Source organism: Cavia porcellus, unplaced genomic scaffold, assembly GCF_034190915.1.
Source record: "Cavia porcellus strain 051 isolate PalLab524CR breed Dunkin Hartley unplaced genomic scaffold, mCavPor4.1 scaffold_1, whole genome shotgun sequence".
In the NCBI taxonomy this organism is placed as follows: Eukaryota; Metazoa; Chordata; class Mammalia; order Rodentia; family Caviidae; genus Cavia; species Cavia porcellus.
This window is the reverse complement of record NW_026947484.1, coordinates 170802177-170829275: the sequence shown is the minus strand read 5'-3', so window position 1 is coordinate 170829275 and position 27099 is coordinate 170802177. Positions and strand designations below refer to the sequence as shown.

General features: G+C 44.2%; 1 protein-coding gene across 4 annotated transcripts in view; it reads right to left on the bottom strand.

Moving 5' to 3' along the window:
- The window catches only part of Astn2 (astrotactin 2), a 911846-nt gene extending 885064 nt beyond the window's left edge, over nucleotides 1-26782 (bottom strand). For 2 of the 4 annotated variants that reach the window (XM_023561395.2, XM_063259996.1), the window contains exon 1: nucleotides 26204-26782. In XM_023561395.2, the coding sequence (XP_023417163.2) occupies nucleotides 26204-26651 (448 nt within the window). In that variant the 5' untranslated portion in view covers nucleotides 26652-26782. The remainder of the gene's footprint in view (nucleotides 1-26203) is intronic. The other 2 variants (XM_063259990.1, XM_013142866.3) reach the window with 1 other exon arrangement.
- Nucleotides 26783-27099: the final 317 nt, after the last annotated feature.

Genomic DNA, 27099 nt, shown 5'->3' with positions numbered 1-27099 from the left:
AGTGGGGGGGACTGATAACTTTAAGACCAAGAAGGGCTATGGTAGATTGGGGCTGTTTAGCTCAACCAAATTGGCATACATCTCTACCCTCCTGTCTGTCTAGGAAGGACAGAGGAAACCAATAGAAGGGTACATACCAGGGAAAAGGGGGTAGAAATAGAAAATGAGAATGGGAGGAATGGTGAAGAGGGAGAGGGAAAGGAATAAAATAAAGACAAAAGAACAGTCGGATACAGAGGTCAGGAATTCTCTGCAGCCAAGAGTTCTGGTCCTTCACTACAGAAAGATGAAACTGGCTGAGTGTCCCAGAGAATGCCTACCCAGGAAGCTTTGCAGCCAGCACCAGCTGGAGGCTAGTGTAGGCTGGTAAGGGACACAGAGGGCAATGATGCTTTGCCCAGGGTGCTCAGAGCTGAGGTAAATGGCGTACGTGCAACCCAGTCTCATTCTCCTCTTCATTCTTCTCTGTGTCTGTACTGGGATCACCCTGTTACTAGCTAGGAGAGGAATGGAAACTGGTGGCCATTCTCAGGTAACAGGAAGCTGCCAACAGCCTCTCTTGGAGGTAAAAAGTAGTGTAGAAGAAAGGAACATGCACCCATTCTGCAGCTCTAGTCTGGCAAATCTCAGTGATACCATAACATGGTGGCCTTGGAGCTAACCCAGGAGTTAAGCCAAGTTGATATAGACCTGTGTTCTCTACCAAGATCCATCACAGTGGCAACCACACTGCTGAAACCAGGATGGACCATAAGCTATGTTCAGACTGTACTGGATGAGAGGAGAGGAGATGGAAAGTGGGGTGAAGCAGGGAGTGGGGACAGGAAATAGAAGGCACAATCCCAGAAGAATGTCTCCCTTGCTGACAGTGAAGCACCCACTATGTGGAGATGTCATCTCTCAGTTCCTCAGCCATCTTGGTACAAATGAAATATCCAGGGCATGGAAACCCATATGTAGGCCAGCAATGGTCCTTTCTTAGCTGTCTCCTGATTTCTTCCCCCTTCCTCTCATGCTTCGTCTTTACCTTGTCCAAACCACTTTCCTGCAAGGAATAAGAAAGGGAGTACTTTGAGCTGAAAGCTAGAAATTCTTTTACACTAATACTATTGCTTAAGGAGAGAAAGAGGATAGTATTTGTCCAGCAATAATCAAGCTGAGGGTTCAGTTGTAAGCCCCACCCCTGATTTACTGTGTTATTCTAAAATGGTCCACTGACCACTTAGAGGCTCATAGTTTACACCCTGTTGACTTTCCGGGGTAAGACATTGACTCTTTTGGAGACTGAAAAACTCTCCTATGCAAGAAAATGGGAAATTTAAAGCTTGGATTTTTGTCCTATTCAGAGATCCATCCCAGTCTTCTAGCTGTGAATCTAGTATAGATTATAGAATGAGCCAGAATTATTCACTGAGTTGAACCTTTATTTTGTAACTGATATTATACAGTACTGTTTCTTCATTCCACAAATACTGTTGATAAACATAATAAAAATATGATCCCTGCCTTCACTGAGCTTCCAGCAGGAAGTGGAAAATAGACATCAAGAAGAAATAAATTTATAATTAAAATATCTGATTAAGTACTATTGATAACAGAAACTTACATATAAAATGAGAAAAATCAACTGTAACCTGAGAAATCAAGGAAGGCTTTTCTGAAAGAGCGACATTAATCTAAGATCTGAAAAATTAACAGGGATCACTCAGGAAAAAGGAAGTAGAAGCAATATATTTCTAGGCAAAGGGAACATCTTGGCAAGGGCCCAGAGGCAGAAGCAGACTTATTTCACTAGAGGAACTGAAATAAGATTGGCAGAAATGAAGAAAAAAAAAAAAAAAAACAGAGTACAGGGAAAACGGCAGGATATAGGGCCTGAACGCTAAAGGAGCTTGGACCAGAAGTCAGCACTGTCCGACATCACTTCCCTGAGGCAAAGCCTCCTTCTTTCTGGAGGACAGGCTGAGTTGTGACCTCCAGGCATGGTCTGGGGCACCATCAGGTCATCGACCTTGCAAAGCAAACCAAAGGCTATAACTGTTGTGCACATCTCGCAGTCCTCTATACAGGATCTTTATAACATCGCTGAGCTAGATGCTTTATTTTGTTGCAAAAGCTACCACAGAAAAGATCACATACCTAATGGGTATCTAGCTTTATTTCACGGAGCTCAAGAATCACTTAAGGGTAAAGAAAAGAAGGCCAGTAAAGAAGGGCTTTGGAACCCCTTACTCCTACTCTCTTCTCCCAGCATATACAGCAGGATCCCAAACCCCTTCCATAAATTTACTTTGCTTACATAAACAGAGTTTGTTTCTGTTGCTTGCAAACTGACCCATAAACTTTGGAGGCAGAGTGGCTCCCTCAAGGTTCTCAGAGAGCCAGGAGCATGACAAAGGTCAGACACCAGAGCTCTCCCAGCACAGCACACTGCCTGCCTTGGCTGCTAACTCTTCAGCTCCATATAAACTGAGCCCTTAATCCTTACTTTTCTGGTTTGTCTTCCAGCTTCTTAGACCAAGCCTCATGGGGACTGAAAATATGGTCGCGTACCTTCCTCTTCATGGCCTCCAACAGAGCTCACAAACTATCCTGCCTTTGGGACTGCTCCTCGTGAATCTGACATCAGCTACCCCTCACTGTCCATAAAATAACATATTGAATGAGCAGAGAAACAAGTGTAGATGTTATGCCAGGAGCTGAAACTCAAGCTAAATAATTACAAGATAAATTCTTAACTGTGTCCTGCTGTGTTACTCCAATGTCATGCGTGTACCTCTCTCTCTCACCCAAGCAAGGATTAAAGGAATCTTTTGCAATTTTCCCTGCTTCAGAAAGCACCTGTGAATCTGCTGTTTCTACCTCACTCTTCTCTTTGTTCACAATCTAAAAGCAATTTAATTTCCTATATGAAAGCAGCAGCAAAGGAGGCCGGTAGTAGGGGGAAGGGAGCTTTTGGGATTTTTCTTTAGGCTTGCTCATTGACTACAAAGCTGTTTCCAACAGTAGCAGAAGTCACTCCCAAGGCACTTGAAGGAGATGGGAACACACAAGCCTAATTGCATTATACTGCAGTTTGACCAAGCGATCAGTAACTTTATTACAGAGAAAGAAAATAAAAATGACAGAGACAAATTTAACTCATCCCTTCCCTTGCATGCAGGACTATCCAGACACCAGTTGGAAAGCAAAGGGAAGCCAGGGGAATGCTCCCAGGTCATTACTTATTATTATTTTCAGTCTTGCAACCCTTTGAGGGAGGTGGTAAAGGGGGAGTATGGGTACAATCCTTCCTAAATCCAGCCAATTGCCATGCTTTCCAAATGGCCTACTTTGCCTGGCCACTATGGGGCAGGAGGAAGGAGCACATTAAAGCTCTACTCAGACATTTGTTTATTCATTCACACATTCATTCATTCATTCACTTATTCAGTAGTTATTGAACTCTGACTGTGAAGCAAACCCTATGAGAAGCAATTAACATGTCAAACAAAACAGGCAATGTCTCTGTCCCTAAAGAGTTTGGGGGGCGGGGAATTCATCCTGCACAAATAGATACCCAAATACAGTATAAACCCCTGAGTGACAGTGAAAAAACAGTGAGGGGACAGTGAGGAAGAGTGTGGAGGATAGGTAAATATGGGTGTGGAGTAAGACCAGTGGCCAAGGAGCATCTCAGAGAAGCCTCTGCAAGCAAGAGAAGTGTAGCATTGGTACAAGTTGAGGCAGGCAGGGTCGGCCTGGGAACAGGCTCTCAACCCAGCTCCACCCAGGCATCACCTACATTACTTGGGAAAGACGCACAAAAACCCACATTGAGTTCAACTCTAGGTTATTCTGAGTTGACTGATTCATATTTCAACTATTATTTTATTAATAGGCTTTCATTACATATTTAAGTGATTTTAGGCTTTTACAGAAAATTGAAGGTAAAGAGCAGAAGAATTCCCACATTTTACCTGTTGTTGCTATAGTCAAATCTTGCATTAGTGAAGTTTATTTGTTGCAGATGATGAGCCAAGATTAATTCATTATTATTAAGTACACTTCCACCACGTACATTAGGGCTTACTCTTTGTGGTATACATTCTGAGTTTTTGAAGAATCTATAGCATGCTCATCATTATCCTATTACATAGCTTTTTTTTTTTTTTTTGGATGAGGATTGAACTGGTATTGCATAGTTTCACTGCTCTAAAAATCCTCTGTGCTCTGCCTGGCCATCTTCCCTCCTTCCTCCCTCTAAATCCCTGACATTAGCTAATCTTATTCTTGTCTCCATAGCCTTGCCTTTTCAAGAATGTCATATAGTTGAAATCATGATGTATGGCCTTTTCAGGTCAGTTTCTTTCACTTAGCAATATGCTTTCAAGGTTCTTCTACATCTCTAATTGTAGCTTGATAGCTCAGACTTTTTTTAACTGAAAAATATCCCATTGTCTGGATGCACACAGTTTGTTTAGCCATTCGCCTACTGAAGGACATCTTGATTCCATGCATGTTTTGACAATAATGAGACAGCTGCTGTAAACACTCCCATGAGGTTTCTGTGTAGATATTAGTCTTCTTCAGCTCACTTGGGTAAACACTGAGCAGGGCAAATGCTACATCACATGGTAGCAGTATGCTTAAGTTTTATTTTTAAAAATGCTAAACTCTCTACCCTAGTTATACTTATTTAATTGGTCTAGGAAAGATTTCAAGTCCTGAGACATTTAAAAGTTCCCCCAAGCATTCTAAGCTACAGCAAAGGTTGAATACTTTCTATGTCTAGGTCAGGGACCCATACATTTCATTGTAAGCATAGTGAGAAGTCACCACAAATTTAAGCAGAGGCTCCACTGCTCACACATTTATAAGATCACTCTGCCTGCATGGATTGAGAAGTACAGGGACAGAAGTAGAATGTGAAGTATACCGAGTTATAGATCAGAGATGACAGTTACTCATACAAGGGTACAGAAGTAAAAAATAGGTGGATTTCAAAAATAATGTTGGGAGGAAAATTCACATGCTCTGATTATAAGTTAAAAGTTAAAATAAGGGGAAAAGAAGGGAAAAAATCAAGTGCTACAAGACTTGCTTTCAATCCAGCTCCAGAAGCAAATCAAATTCTACCCCAGAAGGAGATGCAGGGAAACAAAGAAAAGAAGAAAAAAAAATAAATAACAGGGCCAAGGATTTAGCTCAGTGGCACAAGTGTCTGCCTGGCAAGTGTTGAGGTTGTGAGTTCGATCACCGGCACCAAAAAAAAAAAAAAAAAAGAAAAGAAAGAAAGAATGAAAGAAAATATAATTCTACCCCAGAGATAGGCACAGAGGTTGTTCATTTATTTTCCTTTCTGTCACTTTTTCTCCTCTCCCTTCTCTTCTTTTGTATTGTTTTTGTTTGCTTTTTTGTTTTTGGAATAGAACTTATCTTGTTTTAGTGTCAATTGCTATTTTTAAAAAAATGACTTACCCTAACTGGGTGTATACCCATCTGGTCAAACTCAATCTCCTCTGCCCACGTCAGAAGAATACACACTATTCTGGGAATAAGTCATGCCTTTCATCGTTCAATTACAGCTGAGAGTTGAAATTTTGGAAGGGATGCTCACTTAAGAGGGTTTATCAGTCTTGCAACTTTTTTTCTGAAAGTCTCTAGCAGATGTTTTAATGCCCTGAGGAAAACAGCTTTTAAAAAAAGAGCTGGTGATGAATAGTGCAAGAGCAGCAGAGGAGGTTAAAAAGAATGAGCCCATCAGAGTCGCATTAAAAGAGCTCTGAATATTTAGCAAAATAGGAGTAAGACACCCAGGTCCTCTCTACCATCAGCCCTCATCTCACCCCCATGTCACATTTAAATTAAGACAAAGATCAAATCTGTAGAAGATGAAGGAACTGGTCACTGAGTCCTGTAAGGTCACTTTGGTCATTTGGAATCACAGTTGACAACAGAAGTAGCACTAACAGGAGCATAGAGGCCCTGCCATCAGAAGGGAGCTGGAGCTGCATTCTGCAAGGCCCTTCCCCACCCTGCCTCTGGCCAAGAATTCCCTTTTTTACTCAGCTTTGCAGCAAGTACCACACTGGAATGTGGCTCAGGGCAGAGGGATCCAGGTCTGAGCTTGTAGACATAGCCAGGCCACTGAACAAGGGGTTTGGGAGCTCTCTCATGTAAAGTGGGTAGACTGCAGTGACTTTTGCTCAGGGATTCTGAAGAAAACTCAAGACTGTCAATGGGAGACAGACAAAGATTGAAAGACAGAGATGAGATAAAGAGGAAAACCTACAGAAGAACAGACACATACAAACGGGAGACAAGGTGCATATTAAAGAGTAGGAGAGCTGGTATGGTGGCACATACCTTTTATAGCAGCACTGTGGGAAGCTGAGGCAGGATGATTCCAAGTTTGAGCCCACCCTGGGTGACTTAGCCAGATCCTTTCTCAAAAAAAAAAAAATAAATAAATAAATAAAAGAAGGACTTTGAGTTCAATCCCCAGTACATAAAATACATACATACATACATACATACATACAAAATGAGAAATTGACAGTAATAAAGATGTAATTGAAAGAGAAGCAATCAAGGACAAAGAGGAACTTGAGGGAGTATAAAGAAGAAGGAGACCCGATGGGGAGGAGTAGAGAGAGAAGACTTTTACACGCCTTGTTTGCACCATCACTCACCTGGGACCATTTTCAGGTGTTCTTGTTCTCAAGGAAACACTCATAAATCTTCCATGAAACACTGATAGGAACTCAAACTTGTCTATTCATGTTGGACAACTCTATCTGCACCTGTCTTGCAGGGACTGTGACCCCCAAGGAGACTCTTCTCAAAGCCTAGCTGTTGAGCTAGGCCTGGACTGGGGCATTGGGGAAAAAAAGAGTCCAAAGGAAATGACCCTGCAGGGGCCTGGAATTCCTACTGGTAACTGTGATTAATGGATTCCTCTAAGACACCTTGGACTCTAAAACCTACGGCACTTTGTAAATGAAATCTTTTGCTGCAATATATTAATTAGAAAGTCTTAATATGTTTAAAAACAATAAACACTTCATACTTCATCTTTAAAATTAGATAATTTGGGGAGTAAAAGTTAAAAGGGCACTGCCATAAAAACATCAATTCCATCAACATTTATTGGTGTCTTTTCAATGGCAGGCCCTGTTTCAAGTGATAGGGGACAGAGAAGGCCAGACTGCATCCAATCCCTCAAGGATCTCCAAGGTGGCCCTGTCAAGCAGAACTTCTTACAGTAGTAGACATGCTCTATATCCATGCTGGTCAATATGGCAGTCTCTGGCCACATCTGGTGACTACTGAAATTGAAATTAGTTTTAATAAAAATAAAATTTAATTTCTTAGTCCCTTAATCAATCTAGATAATGCTTGAGAGCCACAAAGTGTTACCGCATTGGGACTCTGCATGTTGACAATGAGATGAGAGATGAAAATTAGTATTCTAATATGAAGGACCTGAAGAGACTCATAAACATTGTTTCCTGAATAAAGTAGTTTAAGGCTGAACTAGAGAAGGAAGGCTTAAGGAATGGATATGCCCATGAAGACAGAACCAAGTAGGTTTCCACCAGCAGAAATACAGGTGGACAATAGCGTCCTGGCAGAGGAGACCCCTGTGGAAAAACACAGTTTGTTTCCTGGGAATAATAACAGGTCAGTTCGGCTGAAAGGTAGGCATAGGAGCTAGGAGAAAGAACAATAATAATGGTGGGAATGGTTCTGATGTAGAAGATCTAGATGCTGGGTGTCTTGCTAATATTCCTGAGAGTAATGGGGAGCCATTGAAGACTCCAACCAAAGCAGAAGCAACCTCTAAGGATGATGTATTAGGAAGCGTATGAGGTACCTAATTGAATGGAATACACAGGAACATTATTGCCAGAGCCAGGGAGAGAGATGATGTAACACAAAGAAGGCAGGAAAAGGAGGAAGGAGTTGCTCCTGTTGGAATACAATATCAAAGTCTGTATGCAAGCCTCACATTGACCAGAATAAGAATGACACCTAAGACAGAGAGAGAGAGAGAGAGAGAGAGAGAGAGAGAGAGAGAGAGAGAGAGAGAGAGAATGACGTCTAATAGTCTGTCATTATGGAAGGCAGATCCCTGAAGTCATTTCCAGAGCTGACACACTTGCAGAAGAACCATCCAAGAAAGGTGAGATTTTCCCCAATCATCTGTCAGCCCATTACCTTATACTGCAGCATCTTTTCCCCCAACAACCACCTCTACTGAATGTGTTCTCTCATAGGCCCCTGGGACAAGATCTTGGAGAACTGAGTAAAAGAAAGGAAGTGGAGAAAAGAGGAAAATGAGATGTGGAGAAGAGGTGTTTAAAAACATGCACAGGGAAGTCAAAACAAATTCCCAGCCATTCCTGCTGCAGAAGATTTTATGGGGCGAGACATCCTCAAAATAGGTTTTGAATTATACTCTGCACCTCATAAAGCACAGGAACGCTTGGCGGCCCACACACACACACATGCTGCCCTCTCATCACCTGCTCAACCCTCCCCAGCAGGGAAGCATGCCAGGATACCAAGTGGAGGAGACAGGACACAGAGATGGTGTTCTGCCGTTTGCATTCAGAAGCATCCTCCATCTCAGGACTGTAGGTAGGTGCAGCAACAGCCTTCTGTATGCCTTGGCCGCCTGTGCAAGAAGAAAACTGGTTTGGATGAGGCCAGAGGGCCCAAGAGTTCTAAATCTGGCTCATCTGAAGAGGTGGTTGGAGGACAGGCAGAGTTTCAGAGCCCCTATAAAACTGTGTGTAAGTATGGAAAGGGACACGCAGCGAGGGAAAATCTTTGCTCAGGTGTGGGCACAGAGAGAAAATAAGCTCTTTGATAATGTTTAATTCTTTTCACAAATATAAAAAGAAAAGCTACCAAACAAAGTAATAAGCTGAATACACGTGGCACTCTGAAACTCAGTGTAATATGAGAAGATTTAGTGGCAAATCTAACCTGCTGTGCAGACCCTGCTGGGTCATTTCGATACCCACACTACAGTTTCCCCTTGTACAATGTTTTGTTACCTCCCTAATAAAGCCACTCAAATGCCAAAGGACATCAGAAGTAACTGCTGTGGAGCCCTAAGAGGAGGCACAAACTCTAGGAATTCAATGACCTAAGTTTCTGGCTCATCTCTGGGATTCAGTTCCCTCATCTTGAAATCAGTTACTGGCAAAATGATAGCCAAAGGCTCAATCCCTATGATGTAAAGGCCTCTGTGAACCGGAAACACATGTGTATCTCAAAGCTTTCAGTCTGTCTCCTGTCTACCACTTGCATCCTGCACTTGCAAGCCACACACCAGTGTTGCCCTTCTTCAATACTCTGTGCACTTTGCTATCAGTTATTCGGCACTTTTAGAGGAAGCCAGTTAGCTTCCCAAACATGTTCATGCTCATTGTGTTTCATGTAATTTTAAAATTTAATGCAAGAGTGTCCAAATTAAAAATTTATGAGCATTCAAAGAAAATGGTTGCTATAAGGACTAACCTGATTTTAGTGTTAACAAAACAAACGTCACTTAAACATTGCTACTGAGTTAGGTCAGGTGCTGCAACTATAAAAATTTAGGAAGAAATCGTAAAACTCTAGAAGAATTACTTGGCAAGTGTCTTTTTTTTTTTTTTTTTTTTTAATTATTTAAGAGGAAAAAGAGAAAAACACAAAACAAACCAAAGCGGCGTAAGGGTACACGCAATACAGAACTACAAAACAAAACAAAACAAAACAAAACAAAAAACCATAACAGTAAGAAATTACCTGCTAGTAGATTACACACTATTTTCTTGAAAATAGTTCCTCAAATCACAGTATCAAAGAACACAAGGTGGACATTCAAACAGGGAGACTGCAAACAGCTGTGTTCAATGTTCCAAAAACATTGATAAAGTCAGCTATTTAACACCCCCAAACACACTTTTGGCAAGTGTCTTTAATCCTCAGCCTTCTCTAATAAAACCAAGGTTGGAGATCATATTTGGTACGTTATGAGCATGGTTTATGTAAGAAAAATGGCCTGGAACTCTCATCAGCTGACCTGGACTCAAAGAAAAGGTCTCTGGCCTACATTCAAGGCTTGGCAAATGGGTGCACAGTTATGTATCTTAAGTTAAAATGCAATGTTTAAGGTACAGCTTTTTTTAAAAAAATGAATCTCTGCTTTAATAGACTTCCTACTAACTCACCAACTGCCAATCCAAACTGTCTCAGAGACATGATAAGCAACTCAACCTAACCCCAGGAAACCTTTCCCCAGTAGTCTGTCTCTTGGCTCAAGTGAGAAGTTCAAAGAAGGAGAAGTGCTTTGTCAATCATGTCAAATCCCATGCCAAGGAGAAAGAGATATCTTCCCCTAACTCATTGTGATAATCGTTCTCTTTCTATCATTTCTCTTGATCAGTGTTCAGTTTCTTGTCTTAGTTCTCTAGACAAAAATCACCTGTCTCCTTCTCTATGTCTTTTTCTCTACCTCTCTCATACAGATCTGTAGGTATGTGTGTATACATATATATATGCATGGTTGTCTATGTACATATGGGTGCATGGAAGTAGATGTGTCATATATTCATACAAATACATGTGTGTATCTGTGTACAAGCAAAGGACAGTAAAGAAGACTCCCTGAGTCATATAGAAAATGGATCTGGGTGTGTTTAAAATGGCTTTGTAAAGCTGGCTTAACATTAAATATAAGATAGGCTTTCTCTAACCTTCAACCTATGTACAACATAGTGGAAACATTAACTATTTTTCCAGTGTATCATATGTGCTGAATGGACATCAAAGCTATGATTTAAATATATTGCTGTGCGTGCAAAACAATACAAAACATAAACAAATAGCAAAATAAAGGACAGATAATAGGATATAGGGAGATAGACCTTTTACAAAAAAAGATAGAGGAAGGGTGGAGGGAGAAGAGGGAATGAAAAAAATCAAAGACATGATGGGGCTGGGGATTTAGCTCAGCGGCATAAGCACTTGCCTTGCAAGCAGGCAGTCGTGAGTTTGATTCCCGGTACCGATAAAAAGGAAAAAGACCAAAAAAGAAAAAAAAAAAAAAAATCAAAGACATGTTATATACATGTACCAACTTCACAAAAGGAATGCAAATATTAAGAACTGCACACATGTACCAAAATACTAAGTACTGCACACATGTAACAAAAATCTTAAAAAGTTTTTTAAAAACTGCTCAAATAAGTTAGAGCTCCAGCATCACAGGTAGATAAAAGTGGAGCATCTCTTTAGCTGAAGTTCAGAGCAACTCATACTCTTCTCGTCATCCGGGAGTATAGTTTAAAAGCCCCTGACCAAGAAACTTTCAGAGTGAGCTTGGATAAGTGGCTTTCCCTTCAGTGTCCCATTAAAGGTGGCCCTTCAGGCACATAGAGATTCCACATTCCACAAGAGGTCCAGCAAGCTGTTCCTTATGATCACCTCCAGGAACTGAATTCGAGTAGAAGACAGACTTTATAATCTTATTGAATTATGTGAATTTGTTCAAATAAGCATGTATTTCTTTCGTTCAAATGAAGGTAAGAAATTCAGTAAACACGCACATACTAGCTGTTGGAGTTATAGATACTAAAAACAAATTATGTAGAATTGAGAAAGCTTACACATTCCAAGAGAGAAGGAGAAAAATAATGACAATATTCCTCACAAAATATGAACTACATGGGATATAAAACAGACTTGGGGAATAATCACTCTTGAAAACCAGGGACATGATCTTAAAAGTGAAGGCACATTCAAATAGGATCCTAAAAGATGATAGTTAGGAGGAAGAAAGATATTTTTCCCATCCAATCATCTTTTTATTTCAAATAACACATTTTTACTTTCTAGAATATTTTTCATTTTTGCTGTTTTGATATCTTTTTTGAAATTCTACAACTTTTCACAACTACATTAAATGCCTCCCAAAAGTTTCTAAGTGTACTCATACAAATATATGAGAAAAAAAATCTGACAAATTGACATGATTTGAATTTTAGAGGACCATCTGTGTCTCTGAGCTTGAGCTAGTCAGTGTTTCTCAATGTAATGCATGGGAGTTGAATTTTTGGTGACACTAGAGTAACATTTTTGTTTCAATAGTTATGTACTATGCAGACAACCTTCAATTTATAGCATTATTCTGAAGTTCCATTCATGATAGTGATCAGTTTCCTTTTCAAAATAAAGACTTGATCTCTCCGAATGGCTATTTCTTCATCCATAATATGAGGATACTAAAAGTATTCATGGAAAGGCTCTATGTAAATCAAAAGGCATAAATATTATTATTCTAGTAGACTGGAAGCTCCCAAGGACCGAGCACAAGGTCTGAGAAGGAGGAACCACTGGATAAGGTCTGCAGGAGCTTAGCTTCAGGCACAGAAGTGTTTGCAGTGAACCGATTTAGTGTAAGGAGGGTGGATAAAAGTCATCACCTACGCTAACCCAGACCAACAGTGACTGATGAAGCCTTTTACCAAGAAGGAATCTGAGAGAGTGATTACGTGACTGATTAGCAAAGTCTTTCATGAATACTGAAGAAGAGAATAATGGTATGACCACACATGTGTTCTGTTCATTCAGTCAGTCATGTATTCTTTCCACAGATATTTATTGAATGGCTACTATATGATGGGCACAGCTCCAGGCTCATGGGATTCCAGCAGAAGGATTCCAAGATTGTTTCTTGTCTCTCAGATGCAGTCCAGTCTTCCCCAGTTAAAGTCAGCTCTGACAATGTTCGCTTAATCCTGACTGAGTTCAAAGAGGACCTGTCATTCAACTGAGGTCACAAAGAAGTTAATGGCAGAAGTAGACTAGGATCCAAGGTGCTGGCTCCCAGTGCAGCCCAGCTATGTACTCACCAGACTTGTGAAACCAGTTTAGCTTGCTGAGCTCTGCAGCAGCCCTTTCAGGCCCAGTCTTCAGACCCGTTGTCCCTGAGGGAAGAGGGATGCAGACTTGCTGTTCTCATCAGGAGGCTGGGAGTCAGGTGAATGGTGGGGAGGAGTGGCACTCCCTAGGGGCCTCTGAGGTTTGGAGAAGTACTTTAAAGAGGTCAAGAGAACAAGGAGGAGAGAGAAAAGGAGAGCAGGGCAGTAGGAGGCCCTATTACTGCCAGACAAGTAATTGGTTACCTGGACTGGTCAGCTTCAGTAGTCTCCCTCCCTGGAAGAGGTTAAAGAAAGAAACTGAAGAAAGATCCCTAACAAATTAGTGTGAGACTGGGCTTCAAAACTCACTCATGTGGGTTCAGAGTGGAGAGTTTGATCTTCAGAAGCCCCACAATAGGGGCTGGGGATATAGCTCAATGGAACAGCGCTGCCTGGCAAGCACAAGTTCCTGAGTTCAGTTTCCAGCACACACACACACACACACACACACACACACACACACACACACACCACAGCCTTAGGAAGGATGCAAAGTGCAAAAAAAAGGAAGCTGGCTTTACCCAGAGGTAGCTCCAGCCTTAGAAGACCCCTGAGGACTCTTCCCTCTCTTCAGGGCTCCCACCATGCCCAGAGTCTCGAGAAGAATCTCACAGACCCCTTGGTTTGACCTCATTATGTTAGAGATGGGGAACATGCCAGAAAGGAAAAGAGCCTGGACTGTGCAATCCAGCAGAGCTGGCAACAACTTCCAGCCCTTCTCTCTCTGATCCTCTCCACCACGTTACCCTGTCTCTAGCATACAGGGGCACTTTACCCACAGGAATAATCCAAATTGTCCAGCTCCAAGTAAGGTGGGTAGGGGCTAGTACTATAGCATAAAAATACCAGCTTATTTACTTTTGCCTGTTTACAAACATTTATTAAATGCCAAGCATTTCTCTATGTACTTTACAAACTCTAGCTCCTCCTAATCTAACAAGCAACAGAACACTGTGAGATGGGGTCCCTCTAAGATGACACTCACTATCACCCTCATTCTTGCTAGTTTTCTTTAGAAATAATATCTACTCAATATCTACCATGTGATACCCTGAACTACATGGTTCAGGAAGCTGAATAAGATATTCCCTACTATCCAGGAGCTCTCTTTTAAAACTAAATGAGACTGAAGGCCATTGGGAAAGGCGGTGTATGGGGGTGCTGCTTTGGCAGGGATGACTTCTTGGAGGTAGTAATATCTGAGTTTCACAGGAAAGTGAGAAAACAGTGGAAATGAACTCACAGGGGAAAGCAAATTATTTAGGATTTTGAAGACCTTGAAAGGGAATTAGGATTTTATCCTAAAAGCAATAAGAACCAATTAAAGGTTTTATACAGGGGGAGTAGCAAGATCTAATTTGCTTTTGGGGAAAGATTACTCCAGCTACTGTATGGAGTGGGGATTGGCAAGCTTTCTCCATAAAGAGCAATTAGTAAATGTCTTAAGCTTTGCATGCCACACATCTCTGTGGCTACCACTTGGCTCTGCCATGGCTGTGCATCAGCAGCAACAGACAGCACAGAAACAAATGAGTGGGGCTGTGTTCCAGTAACCTTTATTTATGGACACTGACATCTGAGCTCCATGTAATTGTCACGTATCACAAAATATTATTCTTCTGATTTTTGTGCTTGCCTTAGTGGCACATACTGATATTTTTAAAAGTTAATTGGATTAAGGCCATATAAAAATAAACAGAGGGCTAGATTTGGCCACAGGCTCTCAAAACATATGGCACAAATAGACTGGAGTTGGAGAAGCAATAGGGAGACCAGTCCGGAGGCAGGTGTGAGAAAGGATGGTGGCTTTCGCAATGGAGATGACAGTGGGCATCATAGAAGTAAATTTTAAATGCCATTTTAGAATTAAAATAAATGAGATTGGCTGATGAAAAGGATGAGAGGCAAAGGAAGGGAAAGAAGGTGACTCTAGCTTCTTGATATCTGGCTGAGTAATGGTTTGGTTTTCTGCAATGGGGAAATGGGGACAAGCTGAGAATGCAAAATGAACACCAGGAGTGTCTCCCAGACAGGAAACAGAAAGACATGGCCTCGGGGGCTTCCAAATAAGATACAGGATGCTCAGCTAAATTTTAATTTCAGATAACCAGTGAGGCATCTTTAACATCAACATGTCCCAAATATTGCACTGGCATGCTTATACCAAACAAATATTTATTATTTATATGAAATTCAGGTTTCACTAGGCATCCTCTGGTTTTATGTGTGCCATATGACAATCATCCAGGGAACCTGGGGATTCAGAGAAAAAGAAATCTAAAGCAGAAGGAACAAAGATAAAGTTTTTCAGAGGAGGCACTGGAGAAGTCAAGTAGATCAGAGAGAGAAAAACATTCTAGAGAGAAAGAAAATAGTATTCTCATTCCAGATCAGGAAGGTGCAAGTTATAAACCTGCAAATCATGAGTGAGGTTAGAACTTCCACTAAGAAAAAGTACATCAGGAGCAAAGAGGCGCACAGGTGACATGTCTCAAAGGTCCTCCAGGAATATGCCAAGGGCTCAGTATTCTTTGAAAAATGTAGATTCCCAGGCCACATTTGAATGCCTTAGCAATTCTTGCATTGAGAAACCTGGGCTCTCGAAGGTGATTCTGAAGAGGAGCTAATTTTATAAAAGAGTGAGCTAAATAATCTGGGACTTTTCCCATCTACAAATCTCAGGAGCCTCGGAATGCTAGCCCTGAAAGTCTTGAAAAGAGTACTCCAGGTAATCAGAGCAGAGGCGGCATACAGCGAACACGCCATCTCCCACAGCGGCTTCTTCCAGTGGTGCTCTGTCTGCCTGGAGAGTGGAAAAGGTCAAGAATGCTGATCAAAGGAATAGTCACCCTGTGTTGGGCGCTCTCGGCTCATACTGGGAACTGTCCCTCAGCTCCTTGCAAGTAGACCAGACATCTCCCTGTGCCTTTCCTTGCTGCCCCACCCTCTTCCCTCCTCCACCCACAGCCACCACAGAAATGATTCCCCCCAAATGCAGCTATTACTGTGACTGGAAATCTCTTTACTGCTGATTCTGCTAATGCAAATGTTCCTTCCCTTTTCAGCTGCTTGCAAAGCCACTCGTGACTTCCCCGGGTGCCTGAGAGTAAGGCTTTGTCAGCCAGCCACCACCAGAAGGGAGAAGATTCTACCCCGCCTGCTACCCCAACACCCACCTGCCTTAGACTGTCTCTAAGCACTTCTCTGTCCAAACTGTCCTCAGACAACCCCAGATTCTCTGCCCCCTTCTCCCAGAATAACCAAAGATAATGGTCAATTTCATCCATTTGTGAGTTGCTGAGGAGGCAGCAGAGAGGCATAAGCAGAAGACACAGGAGTACAAAGAGCAGGGAGGAAAAGGGAATTCACATTAATTATTTATTCGCACCTTCACCTCTTTCCAAAAAAAGGATCCCAGGTGGCACAAAGAGGCAGGGATCACAAACTGTGTGCCAGACACTGAGCGAGGTGCTTTGCACACACTATCACCACGATGGGTAAGGAAAAGTCTGTGCACAGTGCTAAGCACTGTCTAAAATTTGGTCTACGAAGAATTCTTCAAAAATAACTGTCACCATGAGCCAGAAAAGCAATGATTTTTTTTTTCTTCATTTATTGGTGGACAAGCAGAGGCCCAGAGAAGTGACATATACAAGTGTAAAGTTACAAATTCATACACCAGTGATCCAGGGCTTTTTTTTTTTTTTTTTTTTTTGGTCCTCAGACCAGGCACGTGTCCCCTTTAGCATGCTGCTTCTCCATCAGAGGATAGGGTCCAGGGACTGCATGTTTGGATTATCTGTAGGACTTTGGAAAAAGTACTTCTTTTTGCCAGTGATAGAATAGTGCTGGATTTCTGAGGTGTCATATTACGTAGATCTCATATTTCAAAAGGGTATCTGCTATTTATTTAGATTTTATAGCATTATCATACACGAATACTACTTTATTTGTACAACATACATTCCAATTTCAAGCTGGGAACACTAAAATTGTACAATTCCTGTAAGAAACACCAAAAGTCATCAAAATTCAAACTTGGAGTTGAGCAAATTTGGATAAGAAAGAACCCAGAGCTAAATAGTAACTAAACCTCAGACAACAGATGCTCTGGCCATGGCTAGAAAGAGAACATTGAGTTTATGCAAATTTCTGGAAGAAATATGTCACAGGTCCCATAGCATAAAGCTCTGCATTGTATAAGGTGGAAAATCCCTAGGGGATAGGATGATGGAAAGTAAGAGGAAAAAGATAAGGAAAGAAAAAAGAAAGAGGGCAAGTAGGGAAGGAAATAAAGGAAGGCAGGGAGAGAGAAAACCAAAAAATTCTAGAAACAAAGGAACCTATTTGCTAAGTAGGTCTGGGGATAACAAATGATCTTGGTAGAATACAAGACAAGGCCGGGTGTTCTCAGCAAATCATGAGCAAAGCAGGAATAGGTGAGGCAGTTGGAAGATGCTGAATCAGCTCCTGGCACACACAAAGTAGGCTGGACTCAAGGACCTGTGAGACTGTCATGCCTGAAGTTCCTAACATCTGCAACTCCCTGTTCATAAGAAGAGGAAGAGCCAAAGATTTAAAGAGTACAAGAGGTTGTCAAAGAGATGAACACTCAGGAGATGCCTGGCTTTCTGCAGCATACAAGGGAGAGAACACAGGCTACGGAGCCAAACAAGCCTGGGACTTCATATATCTCTTAACTTCTCTGAGCCACAATGCTCAATGACAACATAGAGTGAGCCATGTTTGTCATTCGGCGTAGCTAAAATGGTAACAGATGTAATAATGTGACACCGAAGGTATGGTAAATGCTCACTTGTCATTGTTTTCCAGAATGATAAAGTCAGCCACCATACACATCTGACTTCCAACTGTGTCTATGCCTGGTTGCCCAGCTGTCCTTCCCCAAGCAGACACATTGGTCAGTAGATCTGGCATCTACTCCAACACTGACTCACTAAATAAAGTGACCTTGACTTTCCCACATTTATGCAGGCATATTTTGAGTAGATGATTTCCTAAATTCTTCCCACTTCTGAAATTAATGATCCCAGAACTATGGTGTATCATCTCCCTGAACATTCAGTTTCTCTTTGTTAGCTACAGTACCCAGGTTTTAATTCTTTCTCTTGGCTCCAAACTTTCCATGACAAGATCTTCTCCAAACCCCTCACTCTTTCTTCTAATTAACTTGGTCTCATTATCTATCCTGCAAACCCCTCAGACACTTAGGAGAGTGGAAGAAATAATGGTGGAGCTTAGAAGAAGGAAGGTTTTGGGGAAGAGGAGGCGTTGCACTTATCCTTGTGGCAAAAGTAGGAGTTCAACGCATTGGCAGTTTTGCACAGGAAGGATTCTGGTATGAGAAATGGCAAACCCAGGGTACTTGTTTTCTAAGATCTATGATGCGCCAGGTACAGGGTGAGTCACTGTGACTCCAGACAGGAAGGGGTATGTTCATTTCATGTGGGTGCGAGAAAAATAAGTAGCACAAGACAGATGAGTACCTCATGGTAAGTGAGGAAACCTGCTCTTCTTCTACTCCAAGCCACTATCATTTCTCAACTGAAGGCCTTCGTATTTCTGTCTTGCTTCTCTACAGAGCAGCCTATAATTCTTTCGAGATGGAAGTCAGATCTGAGCATTCTTATGCTTAAAATCCTGCCTAGTTCTCCACTGCAGTGAGAGCCAAATCCCAGTGGTTGCTTGTGCAGCTCTGTGGTTTCCCTCATCCACTGTACTCCAGCCCCACCAGCCATTCATTCTCCTCGCAACAGTCAAGCTGTGCTCCCAACTAAGGTCTAGCTGAAGCTGTTCTCTGCCTAGAATTTATTCCTGGATATTTGGTGGCTAATTCCTTCATCCCTGTCAAGCCTTTGTTCTAATCTTACATTCTCAATAAATTCTTTTTGCTCTACTATCTCTAATATTAAAAATGATCTCATCTCTGACCTCCTGATTCTCTTTTCTTATTTTTTATTTATTTGCTGTTTACAGAATTTATCATCTTTTCATATTCTATACAATTTACTTATGTTTATTGTTAGTGTTCTTGAATAACTCCACATGGACAGGAACCCCTGTGCACATGCAGAGGAATGCAAGCTTTCTGAATTCTGGAGTCTTTGTGTTTTGTTCTCTGCTTTATTCTAAGCACCTAGAACAGTGCTTGGTATATTGCAGGTTGTCAGTAGCTCTTGAATGACTATGATCAAAATGGTCCTCATAAGAACAGTGGCACCAAGATGCTGAATACTCAGTGTTGGTGGAGGAGGTCAAGAAAAATTTCCAAGATACACTGACATTTGGGTCAGTATTAAAACATGAGATGGGATTTTGCCAAAAGGTAGTGAGGCAATTATAGAAGGAGAAGGAGATGTCCTTGGTATAGGACAGTCTAGTAGAGTGTGACCCTGAACTATAGCGGGCAGATTGAACTTCATCCAAGGAACAGGAAGAGGCCTTAAAAATGATCTCCATGATCAGATTTGGGTCTTTAATGAAATCAGTCATCTGCAAATACAGAAGATGGATTAAAGGTGGTAAAACTAGAGGTAGGACAGACCACTGAGCTGACTGTTGAAACCGTCATGGAGAGAATAGTTTTTGAGCCCTGTAGAGGCTGTGGCAGTGCAGATGGAAAAGTAGTATCTCCCCATGATGAAAATCCTAATGAAAGATGCAATCCCTTTGTCAAATGTCAGCTCACAGACTAGACCACTTGTATGTTCTGGTATGTTAGTAAGGAAGCTACAAATATTGCAGCCTTAAATTTTATATTGTGTGGCCATCCACTCCTTTTCCATTCAAAAGATAGGTCTTCCGGGGAGCTATTCTCCAGAAAAACTACAGAGAGTAGGACCAAGCCAGTGAAAAAGCAAGCAGCAAGAGAATATAGCAAGACCTGCCAGGCAATGCTGCCTGCCTTCTTCTGGGGTACAGAGGCTATATTCGCTGCTGCAATGAATTCCAGCTCTCTCTTGCTATAGTTAATCTTCTGTTGCCACTAGCTGGTCAGTGTGAGAACTTGAGAAAGTATCAGCTCTGTAAAGGAAGCATCGTCCTGATGCTGCTGTACCCCAGGGGTAAACCTAACTCTTTCCTTCCTTTCCTAGGAGAGAAGAGACTTCTTCTTCCCACCCTCAATCAGCAAGAGTGAAAGTCAATGTGGCTTCCTCTTCCACAGAAGAAAAGTCCACCAGCTCAGGTGTTTAGGGAAGATGGGAGCCAACCAGCTGGATACTGGGAACAAACTCAATTTCTGTAAGGACGTTATTCTCCTTATGTTTTTTCTCCAAGGGGAGGAGGAAAGATTGGTGTGCCTTATAATGTTCAACTATGCTGAAAACAGTGAGATGTTTTCAACCCAGTGCCTCCTTTGAGGTTCAAGATCCTGATGGGAAATCAATGAGATTGAAATCTACTGAGTTCAAATGTGAACTGTGGCCACTTGAGAAGCTTCCTCCCTTCTGCGGACTTCAATATTAGTGTATAAAACAGAAACTGTGATGTCAAGGCCCTCTGAAAGGCTGTGATGCTGGGAGCCCATCAAAGTAGGCAGTTGTAGCAACAGTTTCATAGCATTACCCAGAAGGCCTCTGTAAGTTCCCATCTCCCTCCTCCTTCCTCCCCACACACATCCTCGCACTGCCCAGTGGCAGACACAGCCTAGTGTACAACAAAACAAAAAGATGGGAAGTAGGAGGCTTTGCCTGCCAGGAGCTTGCCAAACCTCCTGCCATGCTTGCTGCAAATAAAAATTATAGAATGTCTTTACGCTCCAAGAGCCCAGCCCAGGGAAACAATCAAGCTCTGGATCATATCAAACTTTGCACAACACTGCTGTATCACTGGTGACACTGATCCCATCAAAATAACAAGTCTGGTTGGCTTAGACTGAATCTGGGGCTCTCTAACAGCTGAAATGTATCCTCCCTTCTTCCTGCTCCATTAACATCTTAGTAACAGCACTTTGTGAGAACAGACAATGCATTTCTCTCTGCCCTAAGTATTAAAACGGCTCCATTAGCTTTGAACTGGCAAGAAACAGGAGCACTGAGTGAAGGAACCAACGGGAAAAGAGAACAACATTCAGATCAGAGGTCACTAAACACCACACTCCCCGTGGGCCCTTATTTACAATATCCTAGAAACCTGGATCATCACAGTGAGATGAGACCTTAAAGTCTGAGGCCACCCAAATACTTCATTCAATGATAAGTGACTTGCTGCCCAGATGAGGAAAGTACACACTTTGGCTTAAACATAACTTGGTCTGGAGAGAGTCTCAATCTTCTCCATCCCAACATTTCTCTCACACATGCAACAGAGAATTTGGAACCAATGTAAATGAATATTCTTTCATCAGAAATCTCTACAGAAGACATGTTTTGCTACAATCTGTAACTAACTTTCCTGTCTCCAAATCAAGGGTCTCAATCTTCAGAGTAAGTTAGAAAGCATAAGAGGCATATAGCCCAAATATATTCTAGGGCTGAGCTCCCTTCACCAGTGTCTGTCCAAGAGCACCAAATGTCTGTTTCAATGCTTTTTTTGATGTGGATATAAACATCATGAGGGGTCAGCACCACGGGTCTCTGGACAGCCCTGCAGGACACCATTTCATAGGGTTCTATTTCTTTCAGCTTTGTATTAGCCTAGTTGGAGCATTTTTAAATGGGACACATATACACAAGTAAACTTTATTGTATGTTGACAATTGCAGGAAACTTCTCTAGCACTCATGGATTGCTGTTTGTTGGCTAAACTCCCTGCTTTCAGCAACTCTTCTGGCCAGGTGCCTGGTCCTGCTCTAATCCTGGATGTTTTCTCTTTGAGTACCCATTGTTAGCTGTGCTTTAAGGAACTTTTGCTGGACTGATTAAGTTGGTATTCTGGGGTACATATTTCTCTTCCACCCATGACAATCAGATGCTTGCAAAGATGCCTCCTTTTGGGACAGATTATCAGGATACTGCCAGACCTACTCAGCAGGTGCATTTAAAGACATAATACAAATGGATTTGCCTTCTCCACGCTCTTTCCCTCAAAGACACAGCACACTCTTCTCCTGTTGAATTCAAGAGACAAAGCAAATTACCAAGAAATGTCAAACAATGAATGATTACTCAATGTTGCTACTTTTTTTTTTTTCTCCTTTTGCTGAATTAAGACAGGTAGTAAACAACATGGCCTGGTCACTATCAACCACAGGAAAAAGGATGACATTTCCCTACCTGTGGGCATGAAAGCTAAACCCACAAGCAGACTGCAGGGCTGCCTGAGGGAAGATGAGGACGGAGTAACATAGGAGTTCACCTCAGAAGCCCTCGCCAACGGGTGCTCCCATTCAAAGCCTTTCTTTTCATTCTGTTCTTCCCAACACCCCCATGGTACTGGCAAATGAAAACAGACAGGGAGAGGCAAGAACAGCTAGTCAGAGTCATAGAGTAGGTCAGGGCACTTCAAGTTCATAGACTCTTCACACTAAAGGATTATCTTAGAGCTCATCTATCCACTCAAATTACAGGACAAAGAACTAAAGCTTTAAAGGACAAATACGACTTATTCAAGGTCACAGTGAGCCAGAGGTGATATTTGTAGAGCCTAACAAACATTAAGTTCCCAAACTGCATTTTAGCATTCAATTTCTCAATTTTTTTTAAAAAAATAAAATCTTCAATGCCTTTCTTCCCTAGTGTCAAAGAATGTATCATCTCGATCATTAATTAGTATCAATAGATAAAATGACCTTTGATGCCATCTCAGTCATAAAATTTTAAACTGGCAGGGTCATTGGAGGTCATTTATCTAATGTCCTAATTTCAGACTGTCATCCTTCAGCTCAGCAGTATGGGAGAAATTCATTTGGAGAATGGTTCTTATCTTGTTGATGATTCTTATACTTCCCTGCTCAGTACCATGGTAATTTAAAACTTACCAGTAAATTCAGATTTCAGTTCTAGATCTACCATTTACTCCGTGTGACTTTGGACTAGAAAGTTGATGTCTAAGAATGCTTTCTCATCTGTCATATGGGAATAACTGTAGTGCCCACTCCATATATTTATGTGAATTAATAATACAAGGCTAGAGTAAAACTCTTAGCACCACATTAAAGATTCAATAACTGCTTGCTATTCCTTGATCACTTTCAGGGAAACTCACTTTGTCAATGTCAGTGACTTATAATCAGATTCTACAGAAGAGATCCAAGCACAGAAACTTAGGGAATATTTTACATCTGAGAGAAACTTCCATTCACTTACAAAAGGTTGGAACTTGATAGGAAGAACAGACATAGGAAAAGAAAGACACCTCCAGAAGTGTTTTTCCTCTTGGGTGTTATAATACTGAAGACAATAATTCAAATAAGAGAGGCAGAATAGAGTGAGGCAGAGTCACACAGGATGGTGAGTTTGGCAAATGAGGATGGCAAGAAACATGCTCAAAAACTGATTTGAGGTCCCACAAGTGGATTTAGGATAAAATGGAAAGTCTCTCTTCCTTGTTTGTCCCCCTTTAAATGGAGGGATGCTATACCACCAGCCTCTCTGGGCAAGCGCCACACCATGGCAGCCTATTGGTGGACACCACCACCCCCTAGTGGTGGCCCCACACTTCCCACTACTGGCAGAGCTGGGCCTACACTCTGCACACCCAGTTGTGGCATCCCACCATCTACAAATTCCCTGAACTGAAAAACTACCAAGTCTTGCTTACCTTGCCAAAGACAAACACTAGGCAAGATGTTTAAAAGGTCTGCATGGGCTGAGACTGTCTTGGGACCTCAGGAAAGAGATGGACATAACTAATTCTACACTCCCTACCCACTGCTACCACCAACCTTCATTGCCAGCCTGCCTGGCCCTCCAAGAGCTTACTGTGCACTTCGTGTTTACATGCAAACAGTCGAAGACCAACACAAATAAAAAGCCCACGTCTTTCTACACACTCCTGCTATACCCTGCCATCTGGTGACTACCTCGCTAGCCAAATCCCTGTGGGGAGCACTTGAGCTGGCAGTGCAGGGAGCTGGGGGGAAGGAGGAGGTGGGAACTCAGTACCCCATGTGCATCTGAAGGGTTCCATGCTGCCAAGAAGAGAGCACCGAAGTCACTCCAGGGGACAAGCAGTTCTAGGCCACAAGGTGCATGGCTGGGCGTCAGAAAAAGCAGAAGACTCCAAGCTCAGGGTACCTGGGCCCCGGGGATCCTGAGGAATTCAAGACTTCCAAATTCTCAGGTCCCAGTGCACTCATCCCCCTTGAAAGCCAAAGTCAAAAAATTGCAAGGCCTGCTCACTCCAGGAATGCTGGGGCCTCAAGAGCTGGCTAGACCAGGTCCTCCACATCTTTGAAGAGTTCTTGGAATGCTCTGAGGTTCTCACTGCCAAGTCAGGCCATGTTTAAGGGAAGATTCCCTTTCCTCTCATTTAGAGGACCAGTTCGAGCCCCCAGTCTCACCCACCTCTCAAGTCGTTCCAGAGTAAAGAGAGAGAAGGGTGGGACTGGAAGTGATAGCAAAGAGTTACCTTCTTTGTCTCTGGCAGAATCCCACACCTGCCAGTTACCTCCCTCAGCAGCAGCAGCAGCAGCAGAAACTAGCCCGAGGTCAGCTCAGGATCCTAAAGAACCCCCATCCACTTCCTTGAACAGGTTATCCCCAGGAGTATACCTGGAAAGGGCTACTGCTGTGTGGCATACACGCTGTGCTCCTGTGTGTGTGTGTGTGTGTGTGTGTGTGTGTGTGTGTGGTACATATGTCGCACACCAGACGCGCTGCCACCGGAGTCCCCGGACCTGCAAAGCTCTCATGCCTCGCCTCAGAAAGCTCAGCAAGCTCAGGTTACAGCAATCGGGAGGACCCAGCAGCTGAAACCCAGAAGCTCAAGCTCAGAACAAGAGACGCCCTGGCACTGGCTCATATCCCCAGAGTTGGCAGGAGGAGGAAAAAGAAGGGGTGATTGCAAACGCATCTCAAAATGCAGGGAACCCAGGAGAGTAGAGCCTAACCCATTAATTACTCTGCGGGGCTTACTGGGTGAGCAAAGAGTTAACCTCAGAGATCCAACCTAGAAGCCTAACGGCGCGGATCACGAAGGTCCAAGTCCACCATGGAGAAGCCGTGCAGCCCAGTATGGGAGTGCAGGGCTCTGGAGTCCCCCTCCAAGCTCAGCACCCTGAGGGCGCAGTCCGCGGCCAGACTCCAGCAGCCAATCCGGCCCTGCGCCCCTAAAAGAGGAGGGGAGCGAGCGAGCAGCGAGCACCGGAGAGCTAAGAGGGAACAACATTTTCGTAAACGCTCTCCGAGATAATTAAGCTATCAATTACCCGGGTGGGAAATCAGCCGCGCTTCCCACAGCTCCACGGAAGGGCCGACTCCTCCGGGATTCGCGCCGGGAGTCAGCAGGCAGCCGGCTGCTGCCGAACTTTCTGATTAACTTTTCTGTCGGAGCCCCCTACCCCCACCGGTTTTCTCTCCCCTCCTCTTCTTTGCTTTTAAATTATTTTTATTAGCAGCCCAGTGAGTGAGCTGCGAGGACAAACCTGCTCCCCGCTGGGAGGAGGGCAGTAAGGAGAAGGCCACAGAGAGGGTGGAGGGAAGACCTGAAAGTGGAGACTCAGGGCGGAGAACCCAGTTCTCAGACAGTACTCAGTCGACTCCAGCCCCATTTCACAGAAAGCCAAGCTGAGACTCAGAGAGGCAAAGCAAGCCACTCAAGGTCACTCAGCCCATGTGGAACTCGAGATTTTGCTGGCTCGCTCTGATTCTGGAGAAAAGCTATCTAGAAGAGTAGAGCCCACAACTCCTAGGCGAGAGCGAGGGGGCAGCAGCTGTGGGCGGCCAGTTGACCGCGCCGGTTGCTCCCTGGGCAGCCAGTCACCGAACAGGTTTTGGGAGGGGGTTGCCCCAGCCTAGTCTAGTCTGAGCGCAGTCAGTGACTGGGGTCTCTGGCGTCCGGGAGGGCTAGGGCAGAGCTCCGCGCGTGGCAGAAGAGGCGGAGGGACGGGTTCCCGAGGCTGAACGATGGCACGCCCCCGGGTTCCCGCCGTGCGCTCTCCAGGACCTCCCGCCCCACTCTCCTTTTCAACCACCTGTGCGCCCTCCGGGCCGCTCCACTGCCCTTTGCCAACCGCACTCAAGGCAACCCGGGGCGGGGACCCCAGGGCACCCCCACCAATCCAGCCTCATTCAGGGTTTCCCGGCTTCTCGGGCTCCCGAGTGCGCTGGCGCCCAGCTTACCCAGGGTGAAGAAGGGCAGCTCGGTGTTGTCCAGGTCATCCTGCACCGCGATGCGCCCGGGCAGCTCGTTACGCACAAAGAGCAGGAGGCGCGACTCGGCGGCGGTGCCTGAGGAGCCCGCGGAGCCGGGGGACGCAGCAGCCGCGGCGGCCCCAGCCCCGGCCCCGGCCCCAGCTCCCGCCCCGGCCCCGGCGCGGGCGCCGCTCCAGCCGATGTCGCTGTCCCGCAGGGCGGGCAGCGTGGACACCGTGACAGTCTTCAGCCGGCACGGGCTGTCGGGCTCCCGTGAGGCGGCGGCGGCGGCGCCGGCCAGTAGCGGCGGCGGCAGCAGCAGGAGCAGAAACAGCAGGAGCGGCGGCGGCGGCGGCCCCGGGTGGAAGCCGAGCCTCGGCCGCCCCCGGAACCCTGAGCCGGGGCCGGGGCTGCGCCGGGCGCCGGCGGCGGCCATGGCGGGAGGGGCTGCGGAGCTGCGGGCGGCGGCGGCGACAGAGGAGGAAGGGGAGGCAGCGGCCGAGACGGCGGACGCCGAAGCCAACCAGGACGCCCGAGCGAAGGAGCCGAGAGAGCCGCTGGCCGGCAGCCCCCAGCTCCGGGCTCCGCCTCCCGGTCGGCCCCGGCCCGCCCCCCTGCGCCGCCTCCCGGCCCGCCGCCCGCTCCCTCCGCCTGCTCCCCCAGCGGACCCCGAGCGTTTCGGAGGCTCCGCCCGGCCTCGCCCAAGTCCCGGTCTCTCCTTCCCCTTTCCCAGGATCCCCCAAGACAGCTCTAAGCGTTCTTTAGCTCTGGCACCCTTCTCCGAAATTCTAACGCTGAGGGATCCTCTGGAGTCTCCGCTAATCCCCCTGTCTCAGGCCGGCTACCCCAGCTTCCCTGCACCCTGCTGGCCTCAAGCCCAACAT